Consider the following 14,407-nt stretch of genomic DNA (forward strand, 5'->3'; position numbering starts at 1 on the left):
GTCTGTTTGCATAACCATTATGCTATCTACCCCCACTCCAGTGTCTGCTATTGACATCATCATCTTACTCCCCCAAAGAGTCAGCCACCGCTGAGAGTGTGTCATGCAGCACACCTTGTACCAGGTGTATCATCCTTAGCCAAGCACTGGTCGACAAGCTCAGCTCCTGGGCAGACCTGTAGTGCAAATTTCGATTTCCATGGGAGGCTGGGTAGAAACAGTTCAGTATGCTCTAGAGCACAGGAATACAAGGGCTGCGGCCTAGGAAGCTCCAGCTTCTGTCTCCCGCATCACCGCATGACAACACTGGGCTCTGCTATCACTCTTTTCTGCCTGCCTGCCTGCCTACCTATCTTTAAAGAAACCTCTGTATCTCATAAAATTATAGATACATTGGGAGTTGGGCGGTAGCACAGTGGGTTAAGCATACGTGGTGCGAAGTGCAAGGACCCATGTAAGGATCCTAATGCTGACAGTCGACAGTAAAATACAGTAGTTACAAGTGCAGCATTTCTGTTTTCCACATAACACTCTTTCACTTCTTTTGTTAGGTTTATTCCTAGATATTTTATTGTTTTTTTGTTGCTATGATGGAAGGAACTGATTTCTGGGTCTCTCCTCTTCCCTTCGCCACGGACTTTTGTATGTTAATTGTGTAGCCTGACACCTTACTATACTGCCCAAGAATTTCCAGGAGCTTCCTGGTGGATTCTTTAGGTTTTTTTTTTAAATTTTTAAATTATCTTTATTTATTGGATAGAGACAGCCAGAAACTGGGGGGGAGACTAGAGAGACACCTGCAACCCTGCTTCACCACTCGCAAAGCTTTCCCTCTGGAGACCGGGGTCATGCACACTGCACATGTGCGTTTAACCAGGTGCGCCACCACCTGGCCCCGCTTCAGGTTCCTCTGTGTACACTGTCCTCATTTAATGTAGAGCCACCTGGTTCAGGTTCCTCTGAGTACACTGTCCTCATTTAATGTATAGCCCCCGGTTCAGGTTCCTCCGTGTACACTGTCCTCATTTAATGTATAGCCCCCGGTTCAGGTTCCTCCGTGTACACTGTCCTCATTTAATGTATAGCCCCCGGTTCAGGTTCCTCCGTGTACACTGTCCTCATTTAATGTATAGCCCCCGGTTCAGGTTCCTCCGTGTACACTGTCCTCATTTAATGTATAGCCCCCGGTTCAGGTTCCTCCGTGTACACTGTCCTCATTTAATGTATAGCCCCCCGTTCAGGTTCCTCCGTGTACACTGTCCTCATTTAATGTAGAGCCCCCCGGTTCGGGTTCCTCCGTGTACACTGTCCTCATTTAATGTAGAGCCCCCCGGTTCGGGTTCCTCTGTGTACACTGTCCTCATTTAATGTAGAGCCCCCCGGTTCGGGTTCCTCTGTGTACACTGTCCTCATTTAATGTAGAGCCCCCCCGGTTCGGGTTCCCCCGTGTACACTGTCCTCATTTAATGTATAGCCCCCAGTTCAGGTTCCCCCGTGTATACTGTCCTCATTTAATGTATAGCCCTTATTCCAAACACAGTCACACTGGTGTTTAGGGTTCCACACACAGGGTTGGGCAGTGGCACACCCAGCTGAGCGCACAGGTTACTGCGAGCAAGGATGCGGGTTGGAGCCCCCATTCCCCAGATGCAGGTCTCTCTCCTTCTTTCCTCTCAATTTCTCTCTCTCTGTTCTATCTAATTGAAAGAAAGAAAGAAAGAAAGAAAGAAAGAAAGAAAGAAAGAAAGAAAGAAAGAAAGAAAGAAAGAAAGAGAGAAAGAAAGAGAGAGAGAGAAAGAAAGAAATGGAGGGAGGGAGGGAGGGAGGAAGGAAGGAAGGTGGCCACCAGGAGTAGTGGAGGTACCAAGCTCCAGCGATGACCCTGGTGGCAATAAAAATAAATAAAAATAGGCGGTCGGACGGTAGCATAGTGGGTTAAGCACATGTGGTGCAAAGCGCGGGGACCCGCGGAAGGATCCCGGTTCGAGCCTTGGCCCCCACCTGCAGGGGAGTCGCTTCACAGGCGGTGAAGCAGGTCTGCAGGTGAAATAAATAAATAAATAAATAAATAAATAAATAAATAAATAAATAAATAAAATAGTAATAGGATAAACTAATAGGGGTGGGAGCACAGTTCCTTTCACAAAAGTGCTCTCCTTTCCCTGCCAATGTGGACCTCTGCCAGTGACCATCCAGGTGAGTCCAAAGGCAAAGATGACTCAAGTTCAGTGAACTCGTGTACACACAAGTCCTAGAATCATCTCAAATGAGCACAGGCATCACCCAGGTTCTTAGACCCACATGGTACAATCACTAATAGAGTGTCTTTCCCGGGCTGGGTGGCGGTGCACCTGGCTGCGTGCACGTTACAGTGTGCAAAGAGCCAGGTTTGAGCCCCTGATCCCCACCTGCAGGGGGAAAGCTTTGCGAGTGGTGAAGCAGGGCTGCAGGTGTCTCTCTGTCTCTCTCCCTACCTCGCCCTACCTTCTCGATTTCTGGCTGTCTCTGTCAAATAAATAAAGATTTTTTTTTTTAGAATATCTTTCTTTAAAGTTGGAGATCTGGGCTCACGCCATGTCCTGGCTCAGAATCCAGCTCATCGGCGTCACAGTCTCTTTCTCACAGTACTGGCTCCCGGAGCAGCAGGCCTCCTCTGCCATGGTACCTGCCCTGTTTGATCTTCTAAGGGGTCATTTGACTTAACAAAACAAAACAAAGGAAAACTTTCTGCTTCCTCTTCGCAGTCCCAATGTCACCTTCTTTCTTTCCCCAGAAAGCACCAGATTCTTAGATGTCTACCTGTTCCTCTTTGACGATTTCCTCTTAGTTACAAAAACTAAGCGCAACAAAAAGGTAACGAGCTCCTGATTCTAAATACATTTGCGAAACTGACATATTTTTGACGCGGCTGATTTGGAAATATTTCTGAGAGACTTTTGAGATGAAATCAGATTTCATTCTTTAACAAATGGAGGTGTTAGAAGACATTGGATATCTTGGTGGTGTAGCCATGAACTGACGAGTAGCTTCATGAAGCAAGTTATCTTAAGGATGCATAAGAGGTACAGATTTCCAGAATCTACACATCTGCAGAGTCAATGCTTTCAGCAGGAGTTCCAGAAATCACAGGACTTTATATGAAGCCTGACTGCCTGTGCACATGAAAACAAAGTAATTTTGTCTCTCTCTCTCTGTCCTTTCCTCTTCCAAATTGCCCATGGTCACAAGAATAGCTAGAGTGACGATCCTTTCCAAACCACCCACTGCCTCATGCCAAGGCGCTAGCCCCTCAAACCAGTGGGTCTGTGTCTACCTACCTACTTCAGAAGCCAAGAAAAATCACAAGCTGGCATCACAGACAAAGTGGGTCACCTGGGAACTGAAACCACACCATTTCTCACGAGAGCTACAATTTTCTGTGACAAAAAGTGGACTTTCTTTTTCAAGTTGTTTCCACTGGAGCGTCACTGCTCCAGGTGGACTTTTCCAGATAGAGACAGAGACAGAAAGACAGAGAAAGGGAAAGCAAGCAAGCACATCACCAAAACTCTTCTGGTGCAGTAGGGGTTAGAACGTGGGCTGTGCACATGAAGAAGTAGGTGTTCTATCCAGGTGAGCTATTGTGCCAGTCCTCTTGACGTTTTAATGGCTTTCACTACTATTCCTGTTGTTGTTACCCACTAAGTCATGCGTCTCATTGTCCATTAAGAGTTCTTTTTTTCTTTATTGGGGATTCATGGTTTACAGGGGGCTTTATTTTTAAAAATCGATTCATTTTATTGATTTATTTTGGATCGAGGCAGAGAGAAATTAAGAAGGAAGGGGGAAATAGAGAGGGAGAGAAAGACACACCTGAAGCCCTGCTTCACCACTCGTGAACCTTCCACTTTGCAGGTGGCTTGAGCCAGTGTCCTTGCTGTGCTTTCCAGATGTGTCACCTAACACCCTCCAGGGAGGGTTTCTGTCTACCTTCCCATTTCCAAGTCCATTCCCTAATAAATGGGCTGGGTTAGTGGTTTCAGGAAGGGGGCCTCCTCTAACACTTTGTCTGGGGCACCTGCCCTGAGAGACAGGAGAAGCTACAATGTGTCTTAAGCCATCAGAGACATGATATTTTTTTAAAACATTTTATTATCTTTAATTACTTATTGGGTAGAAACAGTCAGAAATCAAAAGGGAGAGACAGAGAGACACTTGCAGCCCTGCTTCAACATTCACAAAGTTTTTCCCCTGCAGGTGGGGACTGAGGGCTCAAACCTGGGTCCTTGCACGTTGTAACATGTGCGCTGAACCAGGTGTGCCACCACCCAGCCCCAGAGATACGGTACTTCATTCCACTTACTTATCAAAAGACATGGCTCTAAACAGATGAGAGGTCATAAAAGTTGATGGCACTCATCTTTAAATAACCAAAGCATCTATCTAGATGGGGTGTTGGTAAATTGAGCTAAATGATTTAAGCATCACTAAGCACAACAATAAGCACACACTGCCCATCAGTGACTGACTGGCCAGTGGGCAGGCAGAGGGTAGCTGTAAGAGTATTATCATATTATAACTTGAACTCCTGAAACTTGTGTAGCTTCCTGTTTAAAGTTACCCAGACGAGTTCATCTGAACGAGCCAAACTCTGACCAGTTTCTATCCCTTTCAAAAGTCTTAATGCAATGAAAGGGAAGTATGCCTGGGAAACACCAGAGGAAGCCTGATTTGCTTATCTGAGAGAGAAAAGAAAAAAAGAGAAAGACCCTCAGAAGTAGTAACAGGTGTAGGAGTGAACTAGAAAGGAAGAGAAGGCAGGACCACCAGAAAAAGGGGGGGGGGGATATCTATCTATCTATATCTATCTATCTGTCTGTCTATCTATCTACATAAATTTAGATAGTTAAAGATTCAGTCCATATCTGTGACCTTGGGAGAACCACAGGAGTTTCCAGTGGAGGAGGTAGGACACAGAACTCTGGTGGTGGGAACTGTATGGAATTATACCCCTACTGTCTTACAGTTTTTGTACAACAGTATTATATCACTAATATAAAATTAAGTTAAATAAAAATTAAAAAGAGGGAGTCAGGCGGTAGCGCAGCAGGTTAAGCACATGTGGTGCAACGTGCAAGGAAGGGCTGGCGTAGGGATCCCGGTTCGAGCCCCCGGCTATCCACCTGCAGGAGGTTGCTTCAAAAGCGGTGAAGCAGGTCTGCAGGTGTCTGTCTGTCTTTCTCTCCTCCTCTCTGCCTTCCCCTCCTCTCTCCATTTCTCTCTGTCCTACCCAACAACAACAACAACAGCTATGACAACAATAACAACTACAACAAGCACAAAAAGGGCAACAAAATGGGAAAAATAGCCTCCAGGAACAGTGGATTCGTAGTGCAGGCACCAAGCCCCAGCAATAACCCTGGAGGCAAAAAAATTAAAAATAGAAAGCCCTGATGCTAAGCACAGCCTACCTTCATAAAAAATAATGGCACAAATCAGAACACGTGAATTAGTGACACTCCATATTGTATTATAAGGTAGTGTTCTGAATTCTTGCTATACAATTTGACTACAAAATAAAATGTGTGGGGTTGAGTGGTGGTGCATTTGGTTAAGTGCACATATTACCATGTGCAAGGATCTGGGTTCAAGCCTGCAGGGAAAACACCTCATGAGTGGCGAAGCAAAAGTCTACAGTTGTCTTTTTCTTTCTCTCTCCCCTTTTCAATTTCTCTCTGCCCTGTCAAGTAATAATAATAATAATAAAATATAAAGGGGGAAAAAAAGGAAAAAATGGCCACCAGAAGCCATGGATTCATAGTGCCAGCACTGAGCCCCAGAAATAACTGGTAGCAATACAAGTAAATGAATTACAATTTGAAATCCTCTTTGCTCACCATGATGTTTCACACCTTCTTTTAAAGTTAGTGTCTCACACAGTAAAAGGCCCTTTCAGTTACCTATAGATTTTCAAGCACAGAACCTATTTAGAATGTAGTATCAGCGCCCATGGACACAGCTGGCCAGGACAGGCCCCTTTCTCCTCATCTCCTCGCCCATCCCAAATACAGATGCTGATGTTAAGCTGATTCCAATGATTCCAGTGCCTCCTCAACACGGACACCACTTGTAACTCATCTGGATAATTAAACTTGGGAATTAGAAATACCACACTTTAAATCATTGTGGACTTTGGGGTACTGCTTTTCAAAATCCAGAAAGAAGAGTAAGATATACTTTAAATGATTGTTTCTTAAAGGCAGAAAAAAAAAAAGACGACTTGCTTGAGAATGTACAGCAGGTGTGCACACCAATATTTACTTCCTATTCATTGTACTATTTGCCTTTTTGGTTTCAGAAGCTTGGAGGCTCAGATCCTGGCTTACTGTGCCCTTCTTTTAGTCCTGAGCTGCAAACGGTCATAAAAGAGGGTGGTTCATGCACCGTACTCGATCAGCCTATCCCTGTCGACCGACTGGTGGTCAGGAGCATCGATCCACTCCACGTGTCAGGTATGTGTCCCTCTTCCTCATCCATCTGACCCGCTGACCATCACAGAATCTGACACTGGCCTTGCACCTGGTAAAACGCAAATGTCACCATGCTCAAGGATTCAGTCAAAGCCCCTGCCCCACCTGCAGGCAGGAAACATCACAAGTGGTGAAGCAGGTCTACAGGGATCTGTCTCTCTGGCTCCCTCTCTACCTCCTTCCCCGCTTAATGTCTCTCAAAAAAAAAAAAAGAAAAAAAGAAAAAGAAAAAAGAAAGTAAGTCACTAGGAGTGATGGATTCATTGTGCAGGCACCAAGCCCCAGTGATAACACTGGTGGCCAAAAAAAAAAAGAAGTCATCCTTTCACTATTTTTGTGACGTTCTGATTTGTCGCTACCATTTTTGTCTGTCTGTTGCACTTTGCTTGTTCTGTTCTGCGACAGTAACTGTCCAGATACAGTGCTAAAGGCAGAACAATGATTTACTGATAAAAAGCAAGAGGTGAGAAAATAAAATAAAATAAAAGACTGAGTTCTGCAGAGACAGAGACCTAATTTCAAGTCCTGGCTGTTGTGGAACCTGTGGAACCCGGAAAACTTAACTTCAGTTTGTTTCCTTACTTGTAAGCAGGCACTATCTGACATGTCCAAATAACAGGAAAAGGAGAAAAACTTAGCACACTGTCCAGTACAGAGTAAGTGCCTAATAAACTGTGTGATGACGGTGCTCCTGGTAATTCTTTAATGAGAACGTTCAAGTAGGGGAATCATGAATTATCTCCTTATCTTAAAATTCTCAGTATGTCCAGTCCTTTTGCCTACAAATTTCCTTGTACCCCCAAAACAAACTAACCCATGAGGAGAACATGATTAACTGAAAACTATAGCACTATGAATCTACCACTAGCAGAAACCACTTTTTTCTATTACACTATTATACTTGACAGGACAGAGAAAAATTGAGAGGTATAGGGATAGAGACAGAGAGACACCCGCAGACCTACTTCACCATTTGTGAAAATTCCCCTATGCAGGTGGGGAGCAGGGGCTTGAACCTGAGTACTTATGCTTGGTAATATGTCGTTTAACCAAATGCACCACCACTGGGCCTCTTAAAGCTACATTTTTTTTTTGCCTCCAGGGTTATTGCTGGGGCTCAGTGCCTGCACCATGGAGACTGCTCCTGGAGACCATTCCCCCCCTTTTGTTTCCCTTGTTATTGTAGCCTTGTTGTGGTTATTATTGTTGTTGTTGATGTCGTTCGTTGTTGGATAGGACAGAGAGACATGGAGAGAGGAGGGGAAGACAGAGGAGGAGAGAAAGACAGACACCTGCAGACCTGCTTCACCTCCTGTGAAGCGACTCCCCTGCAGGTGGAGAGCCTGAGGCTCGAACCGGGATTCTTACGCCAGTCCTTGCACTTTGCGCTGCGTGCGCTTAACCTGCTGCACTAGTGCCCGACCCCCAAAGCTACAATTTTCAAGGACTTCCAACAACCAGCTAAGACCAACAGGATGACCTATGTAGCTTCATTTGCTATAGTTTATAAGGAGTACAATTAGAGAGTAAAATAAACAGAGGCAGTCCACCCCCCAAAAAAAGTTATTTTAAATAACTTTAAATCCTTACACTAGAGAAGCTGGGTGGAACTCTGTCATTTACGGCCGTAGCAGGAATCTTGAAGCTGAGATTCACAGTGTAATAGTGTAAGCTGTGGTACTGGAACAGAGATAGTCGCACAGAAAGTAAAGATCACACCTGCTGATTCTGAAAGGAGGCTCAACCTGCCTCAGTGAGTCATAAGGCCTCTAACCTAACAAGAGAAATCATGAAACTGAACACACTGAATAACCAGCCGGGAATACAAATTAGCACTCTTTTCATCTCCGGAATACCTCACGTGACCAGGAAACAACCACAGTTATTTTTATCTGTTGCTAAACAGAGATCAACTGTATTATGTACAGATGCAGAATTTTATTCCTGGGATTGTATAATAATTCAATAAGGAAGCTTTCATGTAAACACGCACACACGTGGCTCTATGTATTCTGCTCTCTCACGTCTCTAAGCGACTGCCTAGGAAATGACATTCTCTTGCATATATACAAACCAGGCCAATGATATTTCTAATTTTTGTTTTGTTCCACATGAATCAGTCGATGCTGGATTTTACGTGGGTCAATTTTTGGCATTTCTTGTTCTGTTTGCTGCATTAAGATGGTTTAGTACTTTTCCCCTTTTTGTTGTAGTAGCTGGGGCTTTATTCTGCAGACCAACTTTAACAGAGAGGGAGAGGGGGGATGGGAGAGAGTGAAGGGGAGGCGCTGAGGGTGAGAGGGTGAGGGGGAGAACACAGCACAGGCTTCCCCAGCGCCATACCAGGGGCTAGAACCTGGGACAAACGTAAGGCAGAAGAGGGGCATCCCCAGGTGGCCTATCCCCTTCATGACTGCACACTTTGTTTACAACCCTTGTTCTGATGTTTGCTCTTTCAATACAGAAACACACGAGTTTAACAGCTGGCCATTCTTTCCTGTATTTAGGTCATGTATTTAATTCATATAAAATCCACCTTATCTGCTACTTTTCTTCTATTAGGAGTCTATTTCCCACCACTGAAGGCCTGACTGACTGCATTTCGTCAAGTCCAGGAATGACTCACTGAGCAAGAGTATTGTCATAAAGTAGGCCTCTCTGCACAAAGAAATAGTTTTGGTCTTGGAATCAGATTTTCTTTTGAGATCTCTTGAAATCTGCATAAAAGTCCCACCTTTGTTAAAGAACTAGAAGGCCAGGCTCTTATACTAAAAAAGTGGTTTGATTTGGCTTTTTTCTTTGAAATCTTTTCCTAGCCTTTGGGCTGAGACATGCTTTCCTTATACAACATGAAAACAGATACCGGCAATGTGTAGCGGCATTCTTACTGCAAGCCCAAACGGAAAACATCAAAGTATGTATTTCGATCTTGTGGGTCTTTGTGACTATTCAGAACTGACATGAAACAAATCCTTAGCATGGGTCTCTTGGTGAATGGAGAGCTATGTGGCAAAGGGCTTTGCAAAGGGCAGAGGCTGGGGGTGGTGTGGGGGGGGAGACATTATACCCAGAAACCTGAGCTGACAACTTACTTCCTTGCACTCCTAGAGCTGACACTACCTCCCTCACTTCTGGCTGCAGCACAGGGTGCAAACTGCCTCTAGGGCTTGTGGTTTCTGTAGCAGGTGAGGAGATCTGCTTTGGAGCATGGGACAGACTTTGACGCAGCTCCATCCAGCTTCCAGAGTGCCAGTATGCAGACAATGCTAACTCCAGGGACTGCCACCATACTGACATCTGTCCATCAAGCCTGTTCTCCAAGCTTTAAAATATGCCACTTTCCTTAGGGCAGTGGAGCTGAACAGCAGACGCCCGGCTTGGGTTTCTTTTACAAGTTTCCAGCTTGTATCAGAGCAACAGTGCGGGCCCAAAAGGAGGAGCAATACTGCACTCTTCTTAAGGCTTTCCTCCCTCAGTCTGTTTTCCAAATAAGACTAGTAGTTAAGAACTTCTAGCTCCAGGTAGAATGGAAACCGAGCTCTCAAGCTATTTATATTCTCCATGCTTATTTTTCTAATTAGTCATTATTGACTGTTACAGTGCCTTGATTACTCGTGACTGTCTATCCAACTTGCATACCGGAGTCATTGAACATCATCTGCATTTTCATGAGTAAAGAGATGTTAGGTTTAAGAACGTGGGAAACAGATGCAAATGTTTTACTCCTCTTTGGTTCAAAAGAGCAAGTCAAGTAAATACAATGGAAAACATTAATCCCAGTGTGAGAGATTGGCAGCAAAGGGGACTGGGCGCTGGTGCGCCAGGTTAAGTGCATATAATACAGAGCACAAGGACCAGTGAAAGGATCCGGGTTCGAGCCCCTAGCTTCCCACCTGCAAGGTGGGGGGGGGGGCGTGCTTCACAAGTGGTGAAGCAGGTCTATGGGTGTCTCTCTTTCTCTCTCCCTGTCTCCTTCCCCTCCTCTCTCAATTTCTCCCTGTCCTATCCAATAAAATGGATAAAATGGATGCCAGGAGCACTGGATTCATAGTGTTGGCACTAAGCCCCATCAATAACCATGGAGGCAAAAAATAAAAATAAATAAATAGATAAATAAATGAGATGGTCAGCTAACATTCTCCCCCTTCTCTGTATATTTGACAGACAGCATGGATGGCTCAACTAACAGCAGCAATTTCTTGCTTCACCAAGAATCAGGAAATGAAGAAAGTCTCTTTATCCACACTGCCTACAGAATCCTCTCAGATTTAGGGACTGAATGAAAACAGACATTGTGGACTGCGGTATCTTCCACTCGAGCTTCTGTTAACACTTACCTAGTGCTGAGCTACAAGGAAAAGTACAGGTTGAGAAATGGAAAATTCTCAGTAATGAGGAGGGACTGAGACCGGTGGGAAAGGGGAGGAATTTCTCAAATACATGCTAATCTGTAGGCTGCTTTACGCTGGCTCAGTCAGGCTTGCGGGAGGTGGAGGGGAGTCTGGAGCTGCTGTGACTGCAGAGCGTGATGGTCAGTGTCCACTCTCCTGCCCACCGTGAGTGCTAGCATTTTACTTGTGCCTCTGCATAATGAAACTCACTTTCTACATGGCGTGGAGATGAGTCTTGCTGTTCCTACCTCACACACGCTGACAGTTGTTAATCTGGTTGTCCTTTGATTATTCTAAGCAATAAATCAGGTTAGGTCTTACTTGTAACTGTAGTAAGGTTTCAAGTTCCTTTTCTCCAGCAGTTATTTATCTCAGGCATACTTTGTGTCACTCTTGACATGGAAGTAGAAAATCCCAGTGAATTTCTAAATTTCATTTAAAATGAAAGAGCCAAAAATGTTCCGATTTCACCAAGGAACTCTTTACCTGGGAATGTTCACAGAAATGGGATGATTTTAATACTTCATTTTCTGAATGAGGGCATTTGTCAAAACACTTCTTTCCGGGGTTAACTGGTGTACTTAGGGTGTGTGTGTGTGTGTGTGTCTTCCTGTGCTCAGGGTGATAGCTTCTTTGTAATAATGTCAGACATTTATTAGGAATAAGTGAAAGTAAAAGGAAACATCTTGAGACATATTAGCTGGGACTAACTACTGTTAGTGTCTGAGAATGAAGAAAAGCAAAGAAACTTCAACTGGGTTCCTGGAAGTGGAGACTGAGTGTAATTAAAAACAGTCATATCCAAGAAGTGGTGGCGTAAGAGAAATTACAGGAAGAGGTTTCTGGTGAAAATAAGAACTTAGTGATCTTGCAGAGGTAATTAGATATACTAAGCTGGTCTAAGGCGAGAGCAACGGCTTAGGATGAAGTGATGTCTCACGATTCCTTTACTCCTGGGTCCATGAAACGTGTTTATATGTACAAAGGGTGAGTTTCTCCCCTAAAGCTCATTAAAGAGAAAGACTTAACATGAAAGTTAGAAAACACACCTCAAGGATGGCAATGCCGTGCACAGGAGGCATCAGCACTCCTCTGTTTACTGGAACACTGTTCACAATAGCCAAGATGTGGAAGAACATCTTAAATATTCATTGATGAGTGAATATAAAAATATTCATTGACAGATGAACAGATAAAGGAAATGTGGTATACACCTACAGTGGACCACTCTTTGATCTTAAAAGCAGTAATGACATTCTTCAAAATACAGCAGCATGAATAAACTGAAGACTGATGATACTAACAAAAAGGGGGAGGCAGTGGTGGCGCACCTGGTTGAGCGCCCGTGTTACAGGGCACAAGACCTGGGTTCAAGCCCCCAGACCCCATCTGCAAGGAGAAAACTTTGCAAGTGGTGAAGCAGGGATGCAGGTGTCTCTGTCTCTCTTCCTCTCTATCTCTACCTTCCTCTTGATTGCTTGCTGTCTCTAACAAGTAAATAAAGATAATAAGAGCTGTTTTAAAAAGTCAGCCATAGGGGACCAGGCTATAGTGCACCAGGTTAATAACACACATGGTGCGAAGCACAAGGGCTAGCACAAAGATGCAGGTTCAAGCCAGCAGTTCCCCACCTGCAGGGGGGGTCTCTTCATAAGTGGTGAAGCAGGTCTGCAGATGTCTATCTTTTTCTCTCCCACTCTATCTTCCCCTCCTCTCTCAATTTCTCTCTGTCCTAGCCAATAAAATAGAAAAAAATGGCCACCAGGAGCAGTAGATTCATAGTGCAGGCACCAAACCCCAAAAATAACCCTGGAGGCAAAAAAAAAAAAAAGTCAAAGGTAGGATTCCTACCCTGTGATTCAAATTATTGGGGTTGTCAGAAAAGCCATGATGTCATTTTTTCTGTTTTTTTCTATGCAAAAAATGCATCATGACTTTTTTGGACAGTCCAACGTATTAGGCAGGTGCGTAAAATCGTCAAAATTCATAGACGCAGAGAGGAGAATGGTGGATGCTGCACCAGTCAATGGTCAGAAGTCTCAGTCATAGAAGACAGAACTCTAGAGACTTGCGGGACTGTACACGTCAAGACCTGTCGAGAATGACCTAAAGTCTTCTTACGAAAGGAAGGAAGGAAGGAAGGGAGGAAGGAAGGAAGGAAGGAAGGAAGGAAGGAAGGAAGGAAGGAAGGAAGGATCTTCTTAAAAGGATATGCTATGTATATACTTAAATAGGAATTTCAGAAAGCTAGTAAAAGAACACATCTAATAATATTACATGTTGGAGGATATGCACATTCAACTCTTCACTGGGAAACAAAGTAGGCTACTAAAATATTCTTTGGTTCCCAGGAGAGCTGCTAGTATTTCTTTTTCTTTTATATTTATTTTCCCTTTTGTTGCCCTTGTTTGTTTTATTGTTGTAGTTATTGTTGTTGGATAGGATAGAGAGAAATGAAAAAAGGAGGGGAAGGCAGAGAGGGGGAGAGAAAGACACACACCTGCAGGCCTGTTTCACCTTCACCGCCTGTGAAGCGACTCCCCTGCAGGTGGGGAGCCGAGGGCTCGAACCAGCATTTTTTTAAACAGCCACCTGAATACAAAGCTTAAGTATACAATGGGATTACTTTCTGTTTAATATTTATTTTCAGTTTGTTGTCTCTTCATGAGAATATATAGAGTGGAAAGAAATGTCCTAAGCAAAATGGCATTAATACTTTCTCTTGAAATTAGACTTATGAGGCTACGTGGTGACGCACCTGGTTGAGCGCACATGTTATGGTGCATAAGGACCTGGGTTTGAGCCCCTGGTCCCCACCTGCAGGGAGAAAGCTTTCCAAGTGGTGAAGCAAGTCTGCAGGTGTCTCTCTGTCTCTCCCCCTCTCTAGCTCCCCTCCTCCTCTCAATTTCTGGCTGTCTCCATCCAATAAATAAATAAATAAAGATGATAAAAGTTAAAAAATAAATTAATTAATTTAAAAAAAAAAAGAAATTACAGACTTACTTGGTATCCTCAGTTAGACAACATTTATGTATTATCACCATCTACATTTGAGATGGAAAAGAGAATGTCCGGTTAACTAACTGGACTGTAAGCAGGAGAGAAGCCCCAGATAACTGGAGACCTTGAGAAAGGGACACCCCCCCTCCCGCCCCCAGTGGTGGTCTTATGCTGAGGCTAAACCTTCCCAGACACAGCTGTGCAGGAACAGATGGTGGTAACTAAGGCGACCAGACCCTGAGCAGTGGGTCCGAGTCCCACCCCTGGCCTTGCAGCCTCTGCTTCTGTGATGACGCTTTCTGCTCTCGGCCTGCACCCCCCCCCCCACCCCATGAGCTTGTACTGTCCCGTTGTTCAGGGCGCAGAATTCTTTGAGAGCACGAGCTCTTTCTATGGCCCGTTAATGTTAATAAACTTCTTCTTTGTTGACTCCTTGGGCTGGCTCTGATTCTCGAACCCGAGACACACATGCAAGTGTAAAGTTCTAGCATTCTGTTGATAAATGAA

At 44.3% G+C, this 14,407-nt stretch overlaps 2 protein-coding genes across 8 annotated transcripts in view; one reads left to right on the forward strand and one right to left on the reverse strand.

Moving 5' to 3' along the window:
• The window catches only part of PLEKHG7 (pleckstrin homology and RhoGEF domain containing G7), a 69,044-nt gene that overhangs the window by 47,838 nt on the left and 6,799 nt on the right, over window positions 1-14,407 (forward strand). For 4 of the 6 annotated variants that reach the window (XM_060195528.1, XM_060195529.1, XM_060195533.1 and 1 more), the window contains 4 exons: window positions 2,774-2,853; window positions 6,338-6,491; window positions 9,326-9,423; window positions 10,674-11,438. In XM_060195528.1, the coding sequence (XP_060051511.1) occupies window positions 2,774-2,853; window positions 6,338-6,491; window positions 9,326-9,423; window positions 10,674-10,781 (440 nt within the window). In that variant the 3' untranslated portion in view covers window positions 10,782-11,438. Of the gene's footprint in view, window positions 1-2,773; window positions 2,854-6,337; window positions 6,492-9,325; window positions 9,424-10,673; window positions 11,439-14,407 lie in introns of those variants that run through there. The other 2 variants (XM_060195531.1, XM_060195532.1) reach the window with 2 other exon arrangements.
• EEA1 (early endosome antigen 1) overlaps window positions 13,568-14,407 on the reverse strand; it is a 119,891-nt gene continuing 119,051 nt past the window's right edge. For both annotated transcript variants that reach the window (XM_060195520.1, XM_060195518.1), the window contains exon 31: window positions 13,568-14,392. The gene's annotated coding sequence lies outside the window, so the exon portion shown is untranslated. The remainder of the gene's footprint in view (window positions 14,393-14,407) is intronic.

This window comes from Erinaceus europaeus, chromosome 7 (genome assembly GCF_950295315.1).
Source record: "Erinaceus europaeus chromosome 7, mEriEur2.1, whole genome shotgun sequence".
Classification (NCBI taxonomy): Eukaryota; Metazoa; Chordata; class Mammalia; order Eulipotyphla; family Erinaceidae; genus Erinaceus; species Erinaceus europaeus.